General features: G+C 32.6%; 1 protein-coding gene and 1 long non-coding RNA gene across 2 annotated transcripts in view; one reads left to right on the top strand and one right to left on the bottom strand.

Moving 5' to 3' along the window:
• The window catches only part of LOC111502266 (dual specificity mitogen-activated protein kinase kinase 7), a 44,808-nt gene that overhangs the window by 6,947 nt on the left and 16,499 nt on the right, over positions 1-21,362 (top strand). The window contains exons 6-7 of the mRNA XM_023156294.2: positions 9,195-9,350; positions 19,955-20,279. Of these exons, the coding sequence (XP_023012062.1) occupies positions 9,195-9,350; positions 19,955-20,279 (481 nt within the window). The remainder of the gene's footprint in view (positions 1-9,194; positions 9,351-19,954; positions 20,280-21,362) is intronic.
• Positions 7,904-10,027, bottom strand: LOC141485557 (uncharacterized). Its single transcript, XR_012467283.1, has 3 exons — positions 9,708-10,027; positions 8,766-9,065; positions 7,904-8,684 (listed from the first exon to the last, which is right to left on the bottom strand). It is a non-coding gene; the product is annotated as an uncharacterized lncRNA (long non-coding RNA).

The raw sequence follows: 21,362 nt of genomic DNA, 5'->3' as shown, positions 1-21,362 counted from the left end.
GTTTATTCCATAACGAAATTTTCAATATCATTCGATAATTTCTGTCTTGGTTGGCATATTTCCATTTTAACACTGTATGATATTTAAGCGAGCCGAATATAATGATAGGAGAAGTGAAACCGACACATGCATGGTGTGATTATTGAAAGTTCAACTTTAATTACAAAAAGTTCATTGTATATTTCCATTAGAAAACAGCAAGAATTCAAAGTATTCAAACTAGTTGAAGACGCCAAAATGACAGACGATAGGATAAATAATATGAATTACCAAAGAATGTAAATATTCACGGCCGTAGATGACAGTGTAAAATCTGTTTTCAGCGTTTGCGTGGTTTGCAGGTTTTTATGCCTGACGTTTCGTCTACTACTGCGGTATACATTATCAGAGGCGATGTGGTAACGGTTGCAAAGCCCGAGTTCGTGGTCGAGTTGTTGTTCCCGTTAACTGAGTTATTGAGCATTGAAAAATTTGGTTGTTGAAAATTGGACGTGCCTGAGTGTTTTGTTGAGCACAGTCATATTTACTCAGTGTCATATTTATTCCATTTGGCTGATACACACTACACAGGATAGCCATCTAGAAGGCATCAAGACCTGTCAAGATTCATTTCCGTGTATGGTATACGATTTTTCGAGTCATGCATTTTTCAATATTTCTTTAAGGACTGACCCAAATTATTTTTTAATTTTTTCTAGAGTTTTTCGTTTTTAATACGCTTTTATTAGGTCGACCTGTATGTATGTATGTAACTATGTAGTCAAATCTAAGAAAACTAATTTAACCATCTTTTAAAGATCGTAGCGTTATGAAAATTGGCAGTTTTATGTGATTTTGATGACAATATGGTAGGTACTCTGGAGCTGATCTGATGATGGAGCCGGAAGATAGGCACTAGGATTCCATGATGAAATATCGTATCATAGTCGTGTTTGGTCTTGTAATGAACGTGAATCTCTTTTTATCAATGTGCTCCACAAGATCACATTATAAAAGTTCAAAAACATTATATTTTGTTCATTATGATTTTTTTTAGTAACATAACATATTGTTTTAATTTTTCTATATATTTATCATTATATCCTGTTTCTGTATCAAATAAAAACATTCGGTAAGTTGAACAAACTGTTTTAGCGCAATTTGTTTATAAATTGTGTATGACCGTATGGGAATTCAAAAAATTTTTATCTTCATAATATGATATTCAGAAAAAAATACGATTTTTAATTGTTTATGAACGTTTTTTTATATATCTCGAATGTTCAAATGATTATTCGGAGAATGTTTTCTATTTTGAAAATCATAATTGACATTTCTCTACAAATTGACAGAAACATTTTTCATAATTAATTTTATCATTTATTACCAAAACAATTTATTATTAACGCATTCTTAACCGTCAGAGTTAGTATCTGAGTTTGATACGTAGAATGCCTGAATCAGTTTTCGATATACTGGATGGTTAGTATTTTGTTGATCAACAATCATGCCGTACTCGAAGTTGAAATTGTCATCATCCCAACAACATCGGATGCACTCATCACTGTTTTTCTACTGCTTTAAGTTTTACTGCAGTTAGATACCTACTATGCAACTACAATGAACTAGTTTCAGTAATTCTAAACCTGCCAATGATTATGGTGTTTTCATGGGCAAAAACAGAGTCTCTGTTTTTTCTCATCCCCAATCTGTAGCTGTTGAAAGATTGTTAAGCTATGTTTGAACTTGACTAATCTGATCAAGAAGTGCTTTTTTCCGAACTTTCTTCAGCAGTCTCCGAAAATTATGGTTGAGGTGTCATTCGATTCGGAATAGCGTCTAGAAAGTTTTTGAAAACGGACGACTTCCGAAAATGAAAAAAAGCAAAAGTTATAAACAATTTAGAGAATAATAAAGAATGGATTTAATTTTTTGAAAATATTTCTAAAACTAATTGAGATTTTCAAAATCGAAAATTCGAAAATAGGAAGAAATTTCCTATAAAAAAGTTTCAACTCCCGGAACTGTAGGACCAATATATATAATTTTCCCGAAGCCCTGAAAATGAGCTCGAAATCGGCTGTCTGGCCGCGCGTGAGCCGTGCCTGTTTGGGCCATTTTTACTAAAAAAAATTTCAGCATTTAAAATATATAAATTAAGGAATGAAAGAATTCAGGCATATACTCAAATGATAAATGAACAATAATCTGTCGGTAAAAAATGTTTATTGCAGTTATTCGATTTATTACGCTATTGTTAATTAACAATTTTCTATCGCTCGATCATCAACAAATCAGAAGTTAGATGAACATATTTCTTTAAAATTTTTATCACTCATTGTTTAAAAATTTATTGTAAACAAATGCATTGTTTATAACATGATTGAATTTTTTTTGGATCTTAATTTTTGATAAAAATCATGATTTTTTTCAATTGTCTCTTGAAGAAATTTTTACAATGCAAAAAAACGCATTTGTTGAGTAACAATTTTTTTACCACCAATTAATAATATTAAGAAACCAATTTTTTAAAATAATTATTCATCTTGTTTTTAATTCGGAACAAAAACAATTTAATTTTTAAAATTCTCCATTGTGTATTGAATAAACAATTTGTTATAAACAAATGAATGTTTTCATTTCATTTTTGTTCCAGTTGCAATTGATGAATGAAAAAAACCATGCATTTTTTTATTCACTCCATTTTTTATCGAATTTATAACAAAGTTTTAAACAATAAGTGATGAAATAAAAAAAATATTTTTATGTAGCTTCTGATTTAAAAAAAACATATCAGTAATAATGATGAATAAAAAAATTTTTTCGATTATTTATTAAACTTTTTCATTAAAAAATGCAGTAAATGGTTAATAAATAACTGAAAAATAATAATTTTTCAATATTTTGGAAGTAAATCAATTCCTAACCGTTATAATCATAACTCTATGGAAGGAAAAAAATTCCACACTTTTAGTTTGAAAAATATCACACTTGCAATAATGATAATCGAGTGATAAAAAATTGTTAATTAACAATAGCATAATAAATCTAATAATTGCATTAAAAATTTTTTACCGACAGATTACTGTTAATTTATCTTTTGAGTATATGACTGAATTTTTTCATTCCTCAATTTATATATTTTATATGCTATAATTTTTTTTTTGTAAAATTAACCTAAACACGCACGGCCTACACGCGGCTAAACACCCGATTTAGAGCTCTATTTCAGAGCTCCGGGAAAATTATAAATATTGGTCCTACAGTTCCGGTAGTCAGGACTTTTCGATAGGAAATTTCTTCCTCTTTTCGAATTTTTTTTTTTCGATTTTGAAAATTCCAATTAGTTTTTGAGATATTTCCAAAAAACTGGACCCATTTTTTATTTTTCACTAAATTGTTTATAACTTTCGCAATTTTCATTTCCGAAAGTCATTCCGAAACATTGGCAAATGTTTCTCTGAAAATAGCTCAGCATTCTTAGATTATTCTTTCCTTCAGTGGCTTTATTGAATCAGATTGCGTCGTCTTTAAAACAACCTATTTTAAGTAAGTGGCCCAGAGGAAAAAATCTAGAGGAGATAGGTCCAGGGATGTGAGAGGCCATTCAGTAGAATCTCTTCTTCCAATACATTGATCAGCATAATTATTATCTAACCATTGAATAACTGGAACTACAAAATAATAAGGTTCCCCATTCTGTTGAAAATGTAATACATTTTCTTTCAAAGATAAATTGCCGTGTATGTCTCCGTGATTCTCTAATTCATGAACTATCCGAGGTTCGATAGATCTTTCTAGCATGTGATCATACATTTCGCCATTTACATTTTCTTCTATATACAGTGTGTAACAACGAAAACCTAACAGAGCCGTTTTTGAATATAAAAAGTAAGATTTTCAAAAAAGCTCGGACACGTCGATTTCTAATTGAAGGGGGACACCTTTCAGACTAATCAGATTTTTTGTAGTACGCACCCCCTCAGAGAGGTGCGTCCGACGACCTTTATTTAGATGGGGAAAGTAGGTCGAGTGGCACCTTGTTTTAAAGGTCTTTCGAATACCTTCACAACTCTGTTAAAAGAAAATTTTTGTAACGATTAGTTTTCGAGATAATTTGAAGTTAAAATTGCCATGTTGATAATACATTAGACAGACCACTCGGTAACTTGTATGCCTAAATAAAAAAAATTTTAAGCAGTTCTTCTTATCAATTTTTTGTTAAATAACAACGTTCGATTGTTTTGTTGAAACGGGTCGTGTATTGTTATTTGTTTAAACATTTCTTTCACTACTGCCGAAAGGGTTTCAGTTATTGCTTCATTTTTTGGCAACGACCAAAATGCTAATAAAACATCAATTTTATTTAACGAGCAAAAACCTGGTAAACACCTAAGCAGAAATCACGTTCTGGATTTGGTCACAAAATTCAGGGAGACAGGTTCGGTTTTAAATGAAAAAAGTGATGTTCAGAGAAGGGTAGTGAATGACGATAATGCGATTGTAGTGTTTGGTCAAGTCATCGCCAATCCCAGGTTAAGTACCAGAGGTTTATCCGCAATGGCAGGAATAAGCCATATGATCGCATGGAGAATCCTTAAAAACCACAAATACCATCCTTACAAAATTAAACTTGTTCGTGAACTCAATGAGGATGATTTTGACCGAAGACAGGAGTTTTGTGAGAGCATGAGTGAAATATTAATGCAAAATCCCGAACTGCTTTATAACATCTGTTATTCGGACGAAAGCTCATTTTATTCAAATGGTTGCGTGAACCGTTACAATTTCCGTTATTGGTCGGATGAAAACCCAAGACAATACGCAGAAATACATACCCAACATCCCCAAAAGTTGAATATCTGGGCCGGAATATTAGGCAATCATATTATAGGTTCATTTTTCATTGATGGAAATTCAACCGGTAATTCTTATTAACAACTTCTTGAAGAGGCAATTCAACCTTCATAAGTAGGTGCCACTCAATTTACCTAAAATGTAATGGTGGTAACCAACCCCATCCCCCGGAGAAATCTCCTCGTAATAAACAAATAATTCGACATCAAATGGACACGTATTAGCAGGTTGTCATAAAAAGCAAAAATTTATTTTTTTTATGAGAGTTCTGAACGTAACTTGCACCTTAAAAACAATTTGATTTATTTTAAAAAGAGTTGAACTCAATGCAAATACCTTTAAAACTTCAAATTATCTCGAAAACTAATCGTCACAAAAATTTTCTGTTGACAGAGTAGTAAAGGTATTCGAAAGACCTCTAAAACAAGGTGCCACTCTCCTTCCCTATCTATCCCTATCTATTATCGAGACGAATAAAAAAAAATAGAAGAGGCGTAAAATATTCAAGTCTTAATATTAATGCTACGATGGTAAAAATCATGTTTTTGAAAATTTACTAAATTAATAATAGAAAATAAAATTTATTCTGAATGAATTCTTTTATTTGATGAACCAAAACTTACTGCATCGAATGTAGCTTTGAAGAGTACCATTGAAGAGCATATCTTAAGAGCTTTCAGATAATGTATCACAAGTAGGTGGTTGCCTTTCAAAAATATGAAGTTGTGGTGGCTGGGGGCAAGGGTGTGAGAGAAAAAACAAGTTAGTCATCACATCATTTGTTTCTCCCTTTGTATTATGAAAGTTGTTTTCAGCGATTTCTTATATTTTATTTGGTTGCTCAGAGATAGACCTTGTAAGTTTTCAAATTGTCACCCTGTGTATGAAACCGGCGCCGACCTACAAACATACCAAATCAACGATATTTCTAACAAATCATTGAGACTTCCCTCTCGCAAAAACTATTGCATTGTTGTCAGTTATATGGACGCCTCATAATCGCTCACATGTATGAAAAATATACGGCACAAGTATACGCGTACCTCCCGAGCGCCACCAAAATAAAAAAGACTCAACTAGAATATACGCCAATACATATAATTTTGACAATGAAATTGATAAATAGGCGCCCATCTGAAATTTTGTCAGATGGAAGATAGGGAACCTTTGAACTGCCTGGCATGGTGAAACAATTCGGCGTCCATATATGGACGCCTCATTGAAACCGGACGCCCGATTGATAGAAAATTGTAAATGTACGGAAGCTCTATTGATAGTTGGATATATATATATATATATATATATATATATATATATATATATATATATATATAACAGATATATATATATATATATATATATATCTGTTTTTCCGTTAATCAGCTGTCGCCCCCATACGAACGACAACTCTCAGAAGTTGAGAAACTTGTGCCAGCTAAGGACTAACGAGGTCTTACCTTTTAACGTGTGATTCCTAACATATATATATATATATATATATATATATATATATATATATATATATATATATATATATATATATATATATATATATATTCATTTAATGTTTTGAGTAGTATTTTGCAGAACATCTGCTGCAAAGCTTACAACTTTTTTATATATATATATATATATATATATATATATATATATATATATATACAACCATTACCGAGTTACACCTCTCGAAGCGAAGCAGTAACTCGTCTTGATAATGCCATCTGAGATGATGGCGAAACGTCGACTATCCAATAGTACACAACGGATGAACACCCGGAAAAACAACACATCATATATATATATATATATATATATATATATATATATATGAATATTTTAACTAATTGTACTAAGAATTTTTCTTTCATTCTTAACCCTCTCAAAAATTAATAAACACGCCCCCGATTTGTTGTCAACTGGGCTTACTTCTACTCTCAATCATTATTGGTTTTAGTATAACCATAGCAGCCATCTAACTTTTCTTCGAACTATGAAAATGCCAAACCTTAGAAACTTGGTGAATATTTTCCTACAGTGAAGTAGATTCTTAGGTTTATTTTATTTAAATAGGAATCCTAATATAAAAATAACTTAATAGTATATGTAAAGTGAATCAACATATAAATGTTTGAATACTGTAGTTCAATTAAACATATTGGTTTGCAATAGAATTCAATACAAAACAGTATATTTTTATTGTCTTTAAGAAGTCAACATAATTGTTTAGAATCAAACAAAGATGAATAAATGTAAGAATTTAATAACAAGATGGCTGTCAATCTATAGATAAAATGGACCATTAACTAATGCAGAAATGCCATACATTGTGTATTTATGTTTTTTATATGTTTATGTTTACATTGAATTGAAATAAAAAAAACTTGTTGATAGCTGCTTCCCATCTAACCACTCAATATTAGAAAAGTTTCCCTTGAACCCAAAATCTTTAAGACACTGAACACATCGATAAATAAATAATAGTTCGAAAAAACTAATAAACACATTTTCATAGCAACACAAACTAAAAAATAATTCAAAACTAATAATTCAATATCAATAAGTCCTATGTCTTCATGTAACTAATGACTTTTAATAAGTCTGAATTCAGAATAGATCTAAATATTTACAAAAAAAAAAAGAATTTTGTGGTAAAAAAGCTTGTGATGCTTTAACTAAATTATAATTTTATTATGGCTCCAATCTGGCAAACAGCTCCTAACCAAGTATTTATAATAATAAATATTTAGTACCTGATACTTTTTTACAACAAAATTATTTTTTTGTAAATAGATTCATTCTAATTTCAGACTCATCAACCCAGATAATGCCACTGCCCTTTTAAAAGACCAAACTGCTGTTTTGCCAGAATTTTCATTTTTCAAAAAATGAATTTAGAGTTTGAAAAGTACACTCATAGTCATGAAAAATTAATATTAAATTATTAAATTCACCCTCCCATGTGTCACTCAAGAGAACTTGGGCATCCTCTTAAAAGGCCAATGGCAAAATGAGTGACTATCATCTGGTAGATTTTTTATTCGGTATTCAAAATAAAACAGTACAGATATGTCCATAAGCGAGTTTTTTTAGGTCTGAAACTTGAAATAAAAATATAACTCAATAACTCTTAAAACAACTAGTTTTTAGTATGATAATTCTGAAAACAATCTTTGGCAACCAGGTGATCTACTCCATCGTACTTGGAGAAGGAATGTGCTTCTTCCGGAAGTCTACTAGTCCTTCCTTCTGATGTCTTTTTGAAGGATTCTAGTATTCCTACCGCAATGGACCGTCTGAAACTAAGATGATCCAATTTCCCACCTTCAAATTTGTGAAGACGCCAGAAGTTTTGTTCAGCCATATCAACAAAGTGACTGAAAAAAGGAAAATATCACTTTTTGCCTCTAATGGAAGATCTATATAAACTAATGTTTTGATCCGCCCTGTCTACGCCTCCCATATAATACTTGGCTGTGGGATGAGAATTGCTTTATTTTCTTTCTTAAAAAATCTTTTGACCTGGGTAGTTTCTTCGATTGGAAAATATCATATGACTAAAGTTGTTTTTCAAGTAGAAGTAAATGTAATCAACTCAATTTAAACTAAAAATAATTTTTTCAAGGTACATAGGTAACTATAGTATCTGATCAATCAGTTATCAGGTGTCAGACGATCACACAACAACAATTCTGTTCATTATAGCAAATCATTCATTACCAATTCAATGAGTCATTACAATTGAAAGGGGGTAAATTACATGGGTTATAACAATTAAGAGGGGATTATAACATCCATCATTTCTTGTCCGTGTGCTTCTTTCTTAGGCTCCTAGTTCGTCTTAGTAGATCCTGTAACCAGAAGAAAAAAATTGTAGTATAAGTGATTATCAGGAATAACTGTGCTACAAATTATGAATTACAATAATTTACCATTTCCAAATCACATGTCGTAGAAGGTTCGGTCTGGTTTTTCTGGGGGAGTCGTCATCAGAAGCAAGTTCTTGTTCTCGTTGAAGTTGAATTTCGGTATTTCCTCACGGCTTTTTGTCATAAGACTTCTCTTTTCTGCTTCATTTTCAGGCTTTAAAATGTTAGGTGTAGACACCTTTGCCACACTTCTCGTGAACGACAACAGCTTTCTGAGTTTGCAACCATGTATTGATGCCCATCCTTTCGGGACGTTTCAAGTGACTTTTTCTTTGATTTCCCTCTATCTGCGCCCTCTTGTACCTGTGTAAATATTTATCTACTTAAACATTGAAGTGATGAATGATAGTAAAATGTCATAAATATAATATTATTATAAGAGAAATAAAACTGATTCATTATTTATAAAATAAGTATCTACTTTGTTTTTAGTTTGAAAAAAGATAAAAAACACCGGCCAAAGTACAAACAACTCAAAAACCAGCCATTTATAAAAAAATATGAGGTAACCGATGATGTCAACGTTGGAGAGTGGTATGTAAAACTTCTTCAATCTTCCGAAGACGATACGAACATGGCGGCCCCTAGGTATGTTGCATGGTTAGTTGCCAGTTTTATATTTTACTCACCCTATCTAATTCCTTAATTTGCTTGATCTCGTGAATGACGTAGACTTTTATCTAGAAAGGTAACTCCTACGGATTGTGTCGAATGTGAATGGTAACAGTGTTGGTACAGTGTTAGTAGGTTTGTATATGTTTTTCTCAGGTTGTTAAGCAAAATCAAGCTACTTCGATGTAAATCAGTTATATTATTCAGTAAATAAAAATGAAAACTCAATGTTTTTCAAATCCATTGAATTCTCACCAATAAATTCTTAGGGGTAATGATTGATAGTCATATGAATTGAAAAAACCCATGTGATAAAGAAATCAAGATTATTACCCAAATTCAATTTTTTTCAACAGTTTTCAAGTACTCAACAGCATGAAATGTTTCATTTTTAGGTGTACGAGAAAACTATATTGAATTTAATAACATATTGCCTTACTAGATCGCTTCGCGTACCGCACTAAAACTTCCACTTGACTGTCTCGAAATGCTCGTAACTACCCTTTATATATCATAATTGAATGCGCTAGAATATTCCCCCGAAATTCCGTCGAAATCGGTAGCTACCAGTGGCGGCTGGCGTTATTTTCTTTAGGGCATGATTTACAACAGTACATTCACTTGCAACTTGTTTTATAGACTGAACTTTTACTATTTGAAGTATATTGAGTATATCAGTATTTGGCCTAATATTTTAACATCACGATTTTTTAGTAATTTAGTACACGTCAATCACACCTGATTTGACTTTCCACGCCTACACTAGCACTTACACAAAATTCGATCATCTTCAAGAGTGAGAAGTTATTTAATTATCTTCCCCTTAACTTTAGACAAATACAGAATGAAAAAATGTTTAGCATAAGGTGAAAGAATTTCTTGTTGTGAGGGCCTATTATAATAATAATAATAAAAATGATAACTTGAATAATCTCAAGAGACATATGTTTATACAGTTTATAATAAAAAAACATAACAAATAAGCCGGAATTAACTAATAAAAAGAATACTACATTGTTTTAGTGAATGAATATATTATTATTATTTTGTAATGATTTTAATGGTTTCAACACAGATTTTGTTGCAGTACCCCAAACAGGTATCAAATATTGTAATATTGAACAAATAACACTGAAATTATAATTTTTTGATATTTTAGGGGCTATAAAACCTGAAACTATAACGAATGCAAATAATTTGAGAAACTCTCTTCCTAAGATGTTAAGTTTTGATCTATGTATTACCCTTGGGATTTAAAATTGTTTGCACTTTGGATTCTACAATTGCTTGAAATGAGAGGGGTCAAAATTAGATGTGATCCTTTTGAGGATTCAGTGTTAATTTATGAACATTCAACCTCGACATTATGATAGCGGGAACTCCTCTATGCTTTTAGAGAAATAAACCTCTGTCCAGACAAGCAACAGGGTTCTCCAAAACATTATCATGCATAGTGCATGTGATCTCCCAAGCAAAGCTGCTTGTACAGAGTCGCACTAAAGAACAACCGATTTTTTTTTAATAATATGCAACTGGGTATAGGAAAAGTTTTTAGGTGGAGTGTAGGGATACACATTAGCAGTTTCTTCAGCCGTATCAGACTTTAGTGTAAATAAATTCAATCAAGATACCACAAAAAATTTGTTATTGTTGAAAATGGCCTAGCTGAATCTGAGATAATTTTACTAAGTATATTAACTGTAATAGTTATGGAAATTTATTTTATTGACAATGTTCTTATATTTTTCCAACTATTTTAAAATTGCTATATTGTTTGAATTGAAGGGGTTATATTTTTAGGAGTGATTAATTTTTGGGAAAGAAAGTTTTTGGCTTTCTACTACTCCATCTTGATACAAAAAAAGGGGATGAGGGAATCTTCCAAAGAAAGGAAGGAAGTAATCAATTTGAAAATAATTAACTCTATACATGGATGTGTAGATCATGCAAAGAAGTAACTTTCAGACACAAACTGAAAGAAAGTCCTCTTGAAACAGCTACTTTCACATAAACATTGAATTACACGAAAGAATTTTTTTTTTCAAAACAAATACTTCTATATGAACACTGTTAATAATAATAATGTCACGTGACATTAAAAAATCGTAATTCATGATTGATATGTGTGTATTTTCTATAATGTTATCCAATTTGGTACTGAAAAGCCTTGGGGCAAGTGTCTTAAGGCGAAACATCGATGTATACCAGTGAGGGTGACAGTATTCCATGTAAGTGCAATTCATTACCATTCATTCAAAGTAGAACTCATGTGAATGATATCTGATTATTATTCCACAACGAATGTTTGAAATACAAACTGAGTAAAGAAAAGTATCTTCTGTATAATTCAGTGTTCATATAGAAGTATTTGTTTCGAAAGAATTTTCTTCTTTCGTATAATTTAATGTTTATATGAAAGTAGCTGTTTCAGGAGGACTTTCTTTCAGTTTGTGTCTGAAAGTTACTTCTTTGCATGATCTACACATCCATGTATAGAGTTACTTATTTTCAAATTGATTACTTCCTTCCTTTCTTTGGAAGATTCCCTCATCCCCTTTTTTTGTATCAAGATGGAGTAGTAGAAAGCGAAAATGCTATATTGTTATATTGCTTTTACATTTATTTGCTTTATCTGTATATATTACCCTACTTGTATATTTTTAGTCTATATTTTCCGCAATCAATAAGGATACATTCTTGAGATAATAAAGTTTATTTTGGATTGGATTGAAAATGAGTAATTGATTTTCATCAAGATGGCGATGATTTTGCTTTCAACGATTTCGGCATGGATTTAATTGAATTCTATTTGAACTTTTGATTTGTTTTGTTTATTCTTGAACACGTCTTGGATTAGGGCAATATACTAATGTTTCAGATTATTTGTTTCTATAAATATCTCTGTTATTAAAAATTGCAAACTAACCTATCAAAACTCATATCCGTTTAAACAGCTTTTTGGGATTGAAAAAATACCTCTTTTTGTGTTCAGTATCAGTATATATTTTCAATTCTGTTGAAATCCCTAAAATAAACAGATTTGTTTCTAAAGCTGCTAATTCACTGGACTGATTTAGTTCGAAATTTTTATTAGTGCTTTGTTCATATGCGGAGCCATCTAGTATTCGAAGGGATGTGAAAGTTGAAATATGTTGTGGTTGTTCGTATTCACCTACCTATGTTGTGGAAGTATATGGGATAAAAAAGCCCAAAAAAAACATTCAATCCAAAATGCACCAATTAAAATGTTTGCAACTGTTACCAAAAATGAAAAATTCAACAAAATTATAGCGAACACAAGCAATCATAGCAAATATTATATGGAGAAAGAAGTTCATTAAATGAGCCTGTTTTTGTTACGAGGATAATTTTGATGTAAATACATCAGTTATTGAATCTTGTGTTGTATACTATATCAAGTATGTCTTGTAATGTACTGTTTTCAATACATTTCTGATCATATGGTGCTACTGTTTTTTTTATAGTGTGTCAAAAAGTTTTATCGCAGTAGAATTTATAATCTGAAGTTGTTTCTTAATTCTCTGAAATTGACAGTCTATTCAAAAATCTCTGAAATTGCTCCCCTGGAACTCTTTTCAATGTTACAATATGGAAAATTGTAACTAATTGAAGAAACTAAGAAATAAGAATGAAAAAATCTGGGACATCCTGTAAAATTCTTTGTAACATATTCTATTATTTATGTTCATCAGAACAAATCAAAAGTTGAATATTCAATATTTATAATGTTTCAAGAATAAAATGTTATAACAATTCTAATAAATCCCAACAGCACAATTATAACAAGCATTATGTGTTCAAGTTGCATCATAGTGAGATGTTGTTTTGGAATTATAATTTTTGTTTTATATATGCCAGTTTCATTTATTATAGAATGACCATTTTCATAACAAGAATTATTTATGGGAAAGATTCACCAACGAGATGAGCCATTATGTAAAAAAAATGTCGTTTCCGTTAACTAGCAGTTTGTTGACCCCTTACAAACGGTAACCTTCAGGAGTCGGATCTTGTGCTTACAAACGGTAACCTTCAGGAATCGGAACTTGTGCGAGCCAAGGATTAAAGAGGTCTTACTTTCTACCGTGATATTTCTAGCAGAGGCTTGATGATATGCTGTGAAAATGAAGAATCTCACTGTTGGGATTGAAACAACATATTCATGTAGCAGTTGATTTGAGGAGTAGAACAAATCACTCATGCTGACCAAGCGACTTCATCATTCATAGTACTGAATACGTGAATGATCTCTTCAATCTTAAAATCAACGAAAAATTTAATTTGTAGATGATACCACTTTACTGTGGAGAAGACTGGATTCTTTAAGAACACTGTTAAAATAGTCTTAGAAAAAGTAAATAATTGGTGTTTTCCAATTTCAAAAGATCCTGGGAAATTGTGATATGAAATACTACATAAATTTTCTAACCACATAACCAATTGAACTTAGAAACTGAAAATAGAAGTATCAACTTCAAATGAATTTAATAAGGATATGAGGGTACTTCAGCCACTATTTTAGACCCTCTTCTTTTCATCATTTACTCAAATGATGTTGATTATTATATCTAATATATAATTTTCGTAATAGTTATTTCCAGATCTTTTGCAGAAGACTTTTATGAAGGTTGATTATTTACTATGTATGTTGTATCAACTTTTGTTCTTACGCGACACAATAAAAACTATGGCGTTTATTATTAAATAATATGAAAAAATAAGTTATTATCAATAGACTATTGATGACCAATAAAAATATTTTCGAATCGTCATCAATGTACTTAGAGATCCAAACACTTTTAGATAATTGCAAACAACAAGAATGAACAATTCAAGTTTGTTTCTAAGGGGGACAAGGAATCACACGTTAAAAGGTAAGACCTCGTTAGTCCTTAGCTCGCACAAGTTTCGACTTCTGAGGGTTGTCGTTCGTAGGGATGCGACAGCTGGTTAACGGAAAAACAGATTTTAAACAAATAAACCATTATGAAACCTTTAATTCACTAAGTGTCGGTATCAGCCTCCAAATGTTCGAATGGGAAGGAGTCGAGTAATATATCATAGAAACGTTCTTTTAATTTATGAAAACCAATCTTCTTGTTTTCAATATATGGAGCTTTGGAATGCCAACAATAAATTTCCCGAAAAATGCAAAACTTGAACGAATTTTACCTCACCAAGCGAGCTAATCGAGTAAATGCTGCCAGCAAATCTCTATACAATAATTCAGTTTATCTTCAAACTGTTGTCATAAATTTTGGAACATTTGCATTATCACTTTGTGACATACATTGAGATTTTGTCCTCACAGGTCTTCCAGTGTGTCAGGTGGGGTGCAGTACACTTTATATTTTATATGTCCGCACAAAAAACCTATGGGCTTTGACTCTTGGTACCAAAGTGGCAATTCAATTGCACTCCTTCGTTTTATCCAACAATATCGAATCTTGGAGTTTTAAATAATTAGGCACTTTTTGTTAGTGATATCGAGGAGCACCGTCTTTTTGAAACATCATTTTCTTTTCAATGTATGTAAGATTATTCTCTATAAAATTGGAAAGGAGTAAACCCAGAACCCAGGTACACCTGTTGAATTCACAGAAAAAAAAGCTCAGAAGAGAAATTTTAAAATTTTCATTATCAGCTCACACGTTCAACTTTTGATAGTTTTGTGTGTGTACCACATGAATAACTCTTGGATTACGACAATGACAGTTTTGGTGATTAAATACACCGTTCAAAAATGACACTGTTTTCGAAAAAAAATTATTAATGTAACTTTCGTTTTGTACCACTTGTACCACTCACGCCCGTCGCAGTGGCAAATTTTCTTGTATATTATTTATAGCAATTCTACTCAATAATGCTACCTCTATAGCTTTATTGAGTACCGGCTTTTCACATTTTCTATTTTCATTTTGAAGTGATCCAGTGTCTGTAAGGGTACCATTGGTTAAATAGCTCGGCAACTAGATATGCACATTTATTAATTTCTATATAAAGTTCAATCACGAGAGTAACTCATGAGTGATGAATTAAAAGCTCTATCAATAGCTTTTAGTATTACTGGAGTTTTTTTCCCTTTTAGGATAAATCTGTTCCATTGAACAAACTTGACGAGTTTATGAATTTTTGCGAATAGTTCTGCCTCAGCAGTTCTGCCTAGCTGTACGTTTTTGATGGTCGCTTTTTCAATCAGTGTCACTATTTTTCGGGTTTGAAGCCCGTGAATTTTTCGAATTTCTTCTTGACGTTTCGCTTGTGCGAGTGGCTAGCTTCTTCAGAGGTTCATATATCCTCAGTTTTCTCTGATGACTGGATATTACGGCTATGTAAAGTATATTTATGTTGTCTCAGGTAGTTTGATGTGCCAACACATAGATGGCACTAGTTTTATTGCATTGACCGCTTTTTTAGTTAATACTAACCTTTAAAAGGAAGGTGTTGAAATTTCATGATATTCTACTCAAAAGTTTGTGAGTTATTGTTAGTTTGTGTTTAATTTGACACTGCTTCTTTACGGGAAAAATACCGTTCAAGCGAAGGAATAGCTTGAAAAGTGTTATGAGTACTCCGCTCTATCAGAAACAACAATTAAAAGTTGGTTTGCTGACTTCGAATGTGGTCGTAGAGACACCGATGATACAGAATGCAGTCGACGTCCAAATGAGGCAATAACATATGAAAACAAGAAAAATCCATAAAATCGTTTTGAATGATCGAAAAGTAAAGTTGCTTGAGTTAGCTGATATTGTAAGTGTATCAAAAGAACGTGTTAGCTTTATATTGCATCAGCATTTCACTATGAGAAAGCTTTGTTCAAAGTGGATGCCGCGCGAGCTCACTGTTGACCAAAAACAAGAACGTCTTGATGATTTTGAGCAGTATTTGGCTATGTTAAAACATAACAAACCGGAATTTTTGCGTCGATATGTGACAATGGATGAAACATGGATCCATCACTTCATTCCGGAATCGAAACGATCGTCATCTGATCGGTGGTGTAATATTTATTGACTATCTTGAGAAGGAAAATACCAACAACAGTGAATATTATATAGCGTTAATGTAGCGTTTGAAGGCCGAAATAGCAAAGAAACGACCACATATGGCAAAGAAAAAAACTTTGTTTCATCAAGACAACACACCGTGTTACGAGTCAATCAAAACAATGGCAAAATTGGGCTTAGAATTGCTTACGCACCCACCATATTCTCTAGATCTGACCTCCAGCGACTTTTTCTGTTCGTAGACCTCAAAAAATGCTCATCAGTAAAAAATGCTGCTCGAATAAAGAGGTTATTGTTGAAACTGAGGCCTATTTTCAAGCAAAAGATAAATCGTTCTACAAAAGTGGTATTGAAATGAGTGTTTGTTTTCAAATCCACCAAGAAGGTACAACCAAGTCTCAGGTCTGCCAAAGACAATAGAAACCCATTATCAGCAATAGAGGTATATCATATACCTTGCACTTGTGCACCAAAAGATCCATGGGAACAAAGTTGAAGTAGCATGAAAAAAACTGCAGACTAGGCCAAATTGACAAGTCCACTGTGTCGGAGCACGCACTCAGTGAAGGAAACCACAATTTTTTTGTATAAATTACTGCACAACAATGTGGATGCTAAGGAGGTGTTATCTCTTATAAATTTCTGTGTGTCTCATTTTAGAACTAGAAGTACAAACACTTTTTACAGCCGACTGGCCAGAACCAATTTGTACTTCAAGTCACCTATCTTTAGCATTTGCAATAATTTCAATTTAATTTCAAATTTGTGTGATATCAATTTTGATTCCCTAGATTCCCTGGAATATATTGTTGATACTGCATCTCAGTATTTCGTGGGGAATTTTTTCATTTTCTGGTATAGTTTTTTTTATTTTATTTCATTATAAATTTGTTATTCATTTTCTCAATTTGTAACTTTGTAATTATAAAGATCTATATTACTTTAACATACTAAGTTAACCCTGTAAATGGTTTTTATCGGTTGGGTAATAAAGGCTATTATTATTATTCTGTTTGAAAACATGAAACTCATTGTCCACAACCAGGGATACCATGCCCGACTGGTACGGGAGGCAATAGAGATCCACAAACACACGGATAATTTCTAAAGAAAAGAAGAAGTTGTGAACCTCAAACAAATATGATTAAAGTACAAACTACTACTGCTTAAAAATATTTCAAAATGCACGAAATTTTTGGGCTGTGAAACTTTACAAAAAATTACCACAAACAATAAGATCTCTACCTAATAACATATTGAAAACAAGGATAAAATATTTTTTAATAAAAAACACCTTCTTCAGCACCGAAGAATTCCTGCACTGTGATATAAGTTCTTTAACCATACAGACATTTATCATTGTTTTATAATACCCAATTTTAAATTTTACTGCTTTGTTTTTAAGTGTGCTCGTCTACAAAACTCAGATGTACTTATAAGATATAAATGCAAACAGCATAATGTCATGTAGAATGTTATTGACAATTTACCTAATCCAGATACAGGTATTAGCACACTAAACTACATGAGTCAACATAAACACGCTTTGAGCAATTTATAGCACACCACAGTGACGGCTCGTGCATTGGAGAACAGGGGAGGCTAAAGTCATAAAGACTATATATACACAGAAAAGCCCGCCGGAAGCGTGAAATTTTTTTGGGGTACTTCACCTATTTAAAGCAAAATATGCAATATTTGCATAAATGCAAACAAAAATTGTGTATTGCCGAAAATTATACGTATAAAACTGACCATTAAAAAAACAAAAACAAGGAAAAAGGGTTGTCTTTGAGTTATTTAATATAAATGAACTCTTCTCAGTCAATAAATAATAATACTTTTCTCTTCTAATATGACAGTTTTGTTACAAATTGCTACAAATATTTTATAAGCACATGTACTTAATTATGCTTATCTTTGACATATCTAAAAACGATTGAAAGTTGTGATGTACAGGTAATATCGGTAGTTTCATCAATTTCCGATGCAAAAAAAATTCAATTTCCTTGCTTATATTGTCATTAATTATATATGCCACACTGTCTATAAGTTCATTTTGGATGGTTTTTGAGGTGCCCAAAAAAACGTTTAAAAAAGTACCGTTTAAAAAAGTGCCAAATTGGGAATCATATTTGCCCCATAACGTTAAAAGTCCCTGTAATTGCCACGATTATTCGAATCTTTGATTTCATCGTGTCCGCGAAAAGCTAATTCTGGGGAACCCAGAATAATAATATTGATAAGTAAGTAAGATTTTTCCTAACCCGATTATTAAAAGAAATTATGGCCTCTTTTTGAGCTGTATCTAAAGCTGTTTGTATACTTTGTTTGCTAAACAATTTTAATTTGCGAAACGAAAATATATGCTCCTTAAATTTAAAATGTCTTTCTGTAGAACAAGGTAAATTTTTTAAATCGGAGTATCCTATTTTAGATCACGTTTGGTATTCGGTTTGTACAGAAAATAAAACACAGGGCCAACAAAAAAGTTTTTCTCGTTTAATGGAGCCGGTTAACCAATCGCATTTATCGTACCAACTAATATTAAATCCTCGATTTTGTCGATTATCTGATACTTTAATTGAAATCAAATTAGGTTGAGGTCTTCCCAGAGATTTAATAATGTAAAATTTATTATCATAAGATAAAGACTTGAAATTATTCGTCAGCAACCAGTCGACTATATCGTCAGATTTTTTTAATTCGTCCAACTTATCCATAATAAATGAAAAAAAACTTACCGAAAAGTGAAAACCTGAAAACACCTTGAAATTGAAAGAAAACGCTTTAAAAACACATTAAAAATACTACCAAAAAGCACCGCTATAATACAATACTACCTGTTTTATACACAAATAACAAATATTATCAAGAAACACTAAAATGATTTATCGAAATATTTTTCAGTCCCGGTCCGTCACGGCATCCCGTCCGAATAATTAAATAAAAAACAAACGCAGCCATGCACTAACGGAAACCAACTGGAGGCTAGCCTCCTCTAACGCTATAATTTCTGCAACTAAAAGTACAAATCGGGACGTATGTCTCTGGTTGGATCGGCCTCGCGAAGCTTGTGTTTTTTAAAACGGTCGGAGGCTTGGCTCCCTTGCAACGTATGGCATTCATTATTTCGGGTTGATGGTTTATTCGTTATTCGTTCATGGGCGGTGCGTTTGAGGTTTGTTGATGCAGGATACAGTGTGGTACGTACTACGTATAATATCCAGTCATCGGAGATAACTCAGGATGTATAAACCTCTGAGGAAGCTAGCCACTCGCGCAAGCGAAACGTCAGAATGAAATTCGAAAAATCGACGGCCTTCAAACCCGAAAAGTAGTGACACTGAAAATCTCGGCCGCGAAAGCCCTAACCATTTTGTCACTTTTGCAATACTGAAAATATTTCGTATGCCAATGTTCTTTTTACCAAGAGAAAAGCATTAACCGACATAATTATAATCATTTCTGGTGAATCTTTCCCAATTTTCATCGATTAATTACACTAAAAATTTTAATCTCAATTGAAAACTCTTATAATTTTCTCAGACCCAACTCAGCGACCAACACTATACGCCAATTTTTCACTTCGCACCAGTGGCAGACACCGGCAACACAACCTTCTGCAAAACAGCTCTTTATGAGGAACGGAACCACTGTGCCTAAAAAACAAACGGACACCAAAGACTCTGACAACAAAGTGTCGCATATTTCTCGATTGTGTAACTTTCAGAGGGAGAGCCAACATCTCGCTTCTCGTAGGCAGGACTTCTGTAGCGACAGTAGCAGCAACTCAAAAATTTTCTCGCCTTACCAGACACATCAGAATCACGTTACCTCTTTGAAGGAGCAGCTTGAAGATAAATGCAAACAGGTGCGATAATATTGAATTTATTTAGAGAATGTTTTTTTAAAAAAGGCTTTTATTTAACTTGACTTGTATGTATGTTAACAAATCTTGCAAGTTTAATTTGACCCACTTCCCGGTATCCGGTTGACCTCAAATTTTGCATGCTGGTCCAGAACCGATGACAATGCATGTTAATCATAAACGTGACCTGATGCTGCTGCCAGGATCGGCTCCGTACGAAAGTTCTCCTCAGCGGTAAATAGCAGGGACACGAAATTTTGTATACGCATTCGTTTATAATAGGCAATTGGTAGGGCCACCATGAAATAGATGCTACATCCAGGGTTGGCTTCAATTAAAAAAATATATATTTTTAGAAAAAAAATTGAATCAAGCTTTCACCTTTAAATACCTAATTCCCGACTTAAAAAAAAAGACAATAAATGGTGTAGTATGTTGGGAGAACCCATATTTATTTGCATTGTGAAAAAATAATATTATCTACCACCCTCTAAGTTCCCAGAGTAAGAGGGTCCATCACGTAATGTGAGCAACAGACACAAGAGGCATACCATGACTTGTGTGATTTGGTGAGATGGGCGTCATTAGCATTGGTCTGCAACCTGTCTAGAAGAAGGAATACTCCAAAATCAAACCCGGAACGGTGTTTCGTCAGGCACGAGTAAGCTCTAAGCTGAAAAAAGTGGCGCATCTTTCACCAAATTACGACCCAAGTGAAGGTGAGGCCGTGCCGAGGACTGAGTGGCACCCTGTTGTATATTAGCTCTCTCCCTGCTAAACGAAGCTCTGGGAGGGTTGACAAATATTTCTTCGGTACTCGTGGGAATACTATGGGAAATAAAGAAACATCAACACAAAGGAAAAGACGGTTAGAGAAAGAGAAATTGAAATGAAATAAAAAACTTGCCAATGAAAGCGTTGACTTGAAACGCCAAAGGCCTCCTGATAGAAGAATTAGACTGTTTGAAATTAACTGGGACTCGGCCATGAAATAATGACGCCATCAATGAAATGAATAGACTAAGAAATATAACAAGCTAATTCTTCTATAAGGTATGCCGGAGGAGTAGGTACCTACCTACTTCT

The sequence above is a fragment of the Leptinotarsa decemlineata genome, unplaced genomic scaffold (genome assembly GCF_025532065.1).
Source record: "Leptinotarsa decemlineata unplaced genomic scaffold, Ldec_3_MD MMD2_tig00026328_RagTag_RagTag, whole genome shotgun sequence".
Classification (NCBI taxonomy): Eukaryota; Metazoa; Arthropoda; class Insecta; order Coleoptera; family Chrysomelidae; genus Leptinotarsa; species Leptinotarsa decemlineata.
The sequence above is the reverse complement of the archived record's forward strand: the minus strand, read 5'-3'. Positions and strand labels throughout refer to the sequence as shown.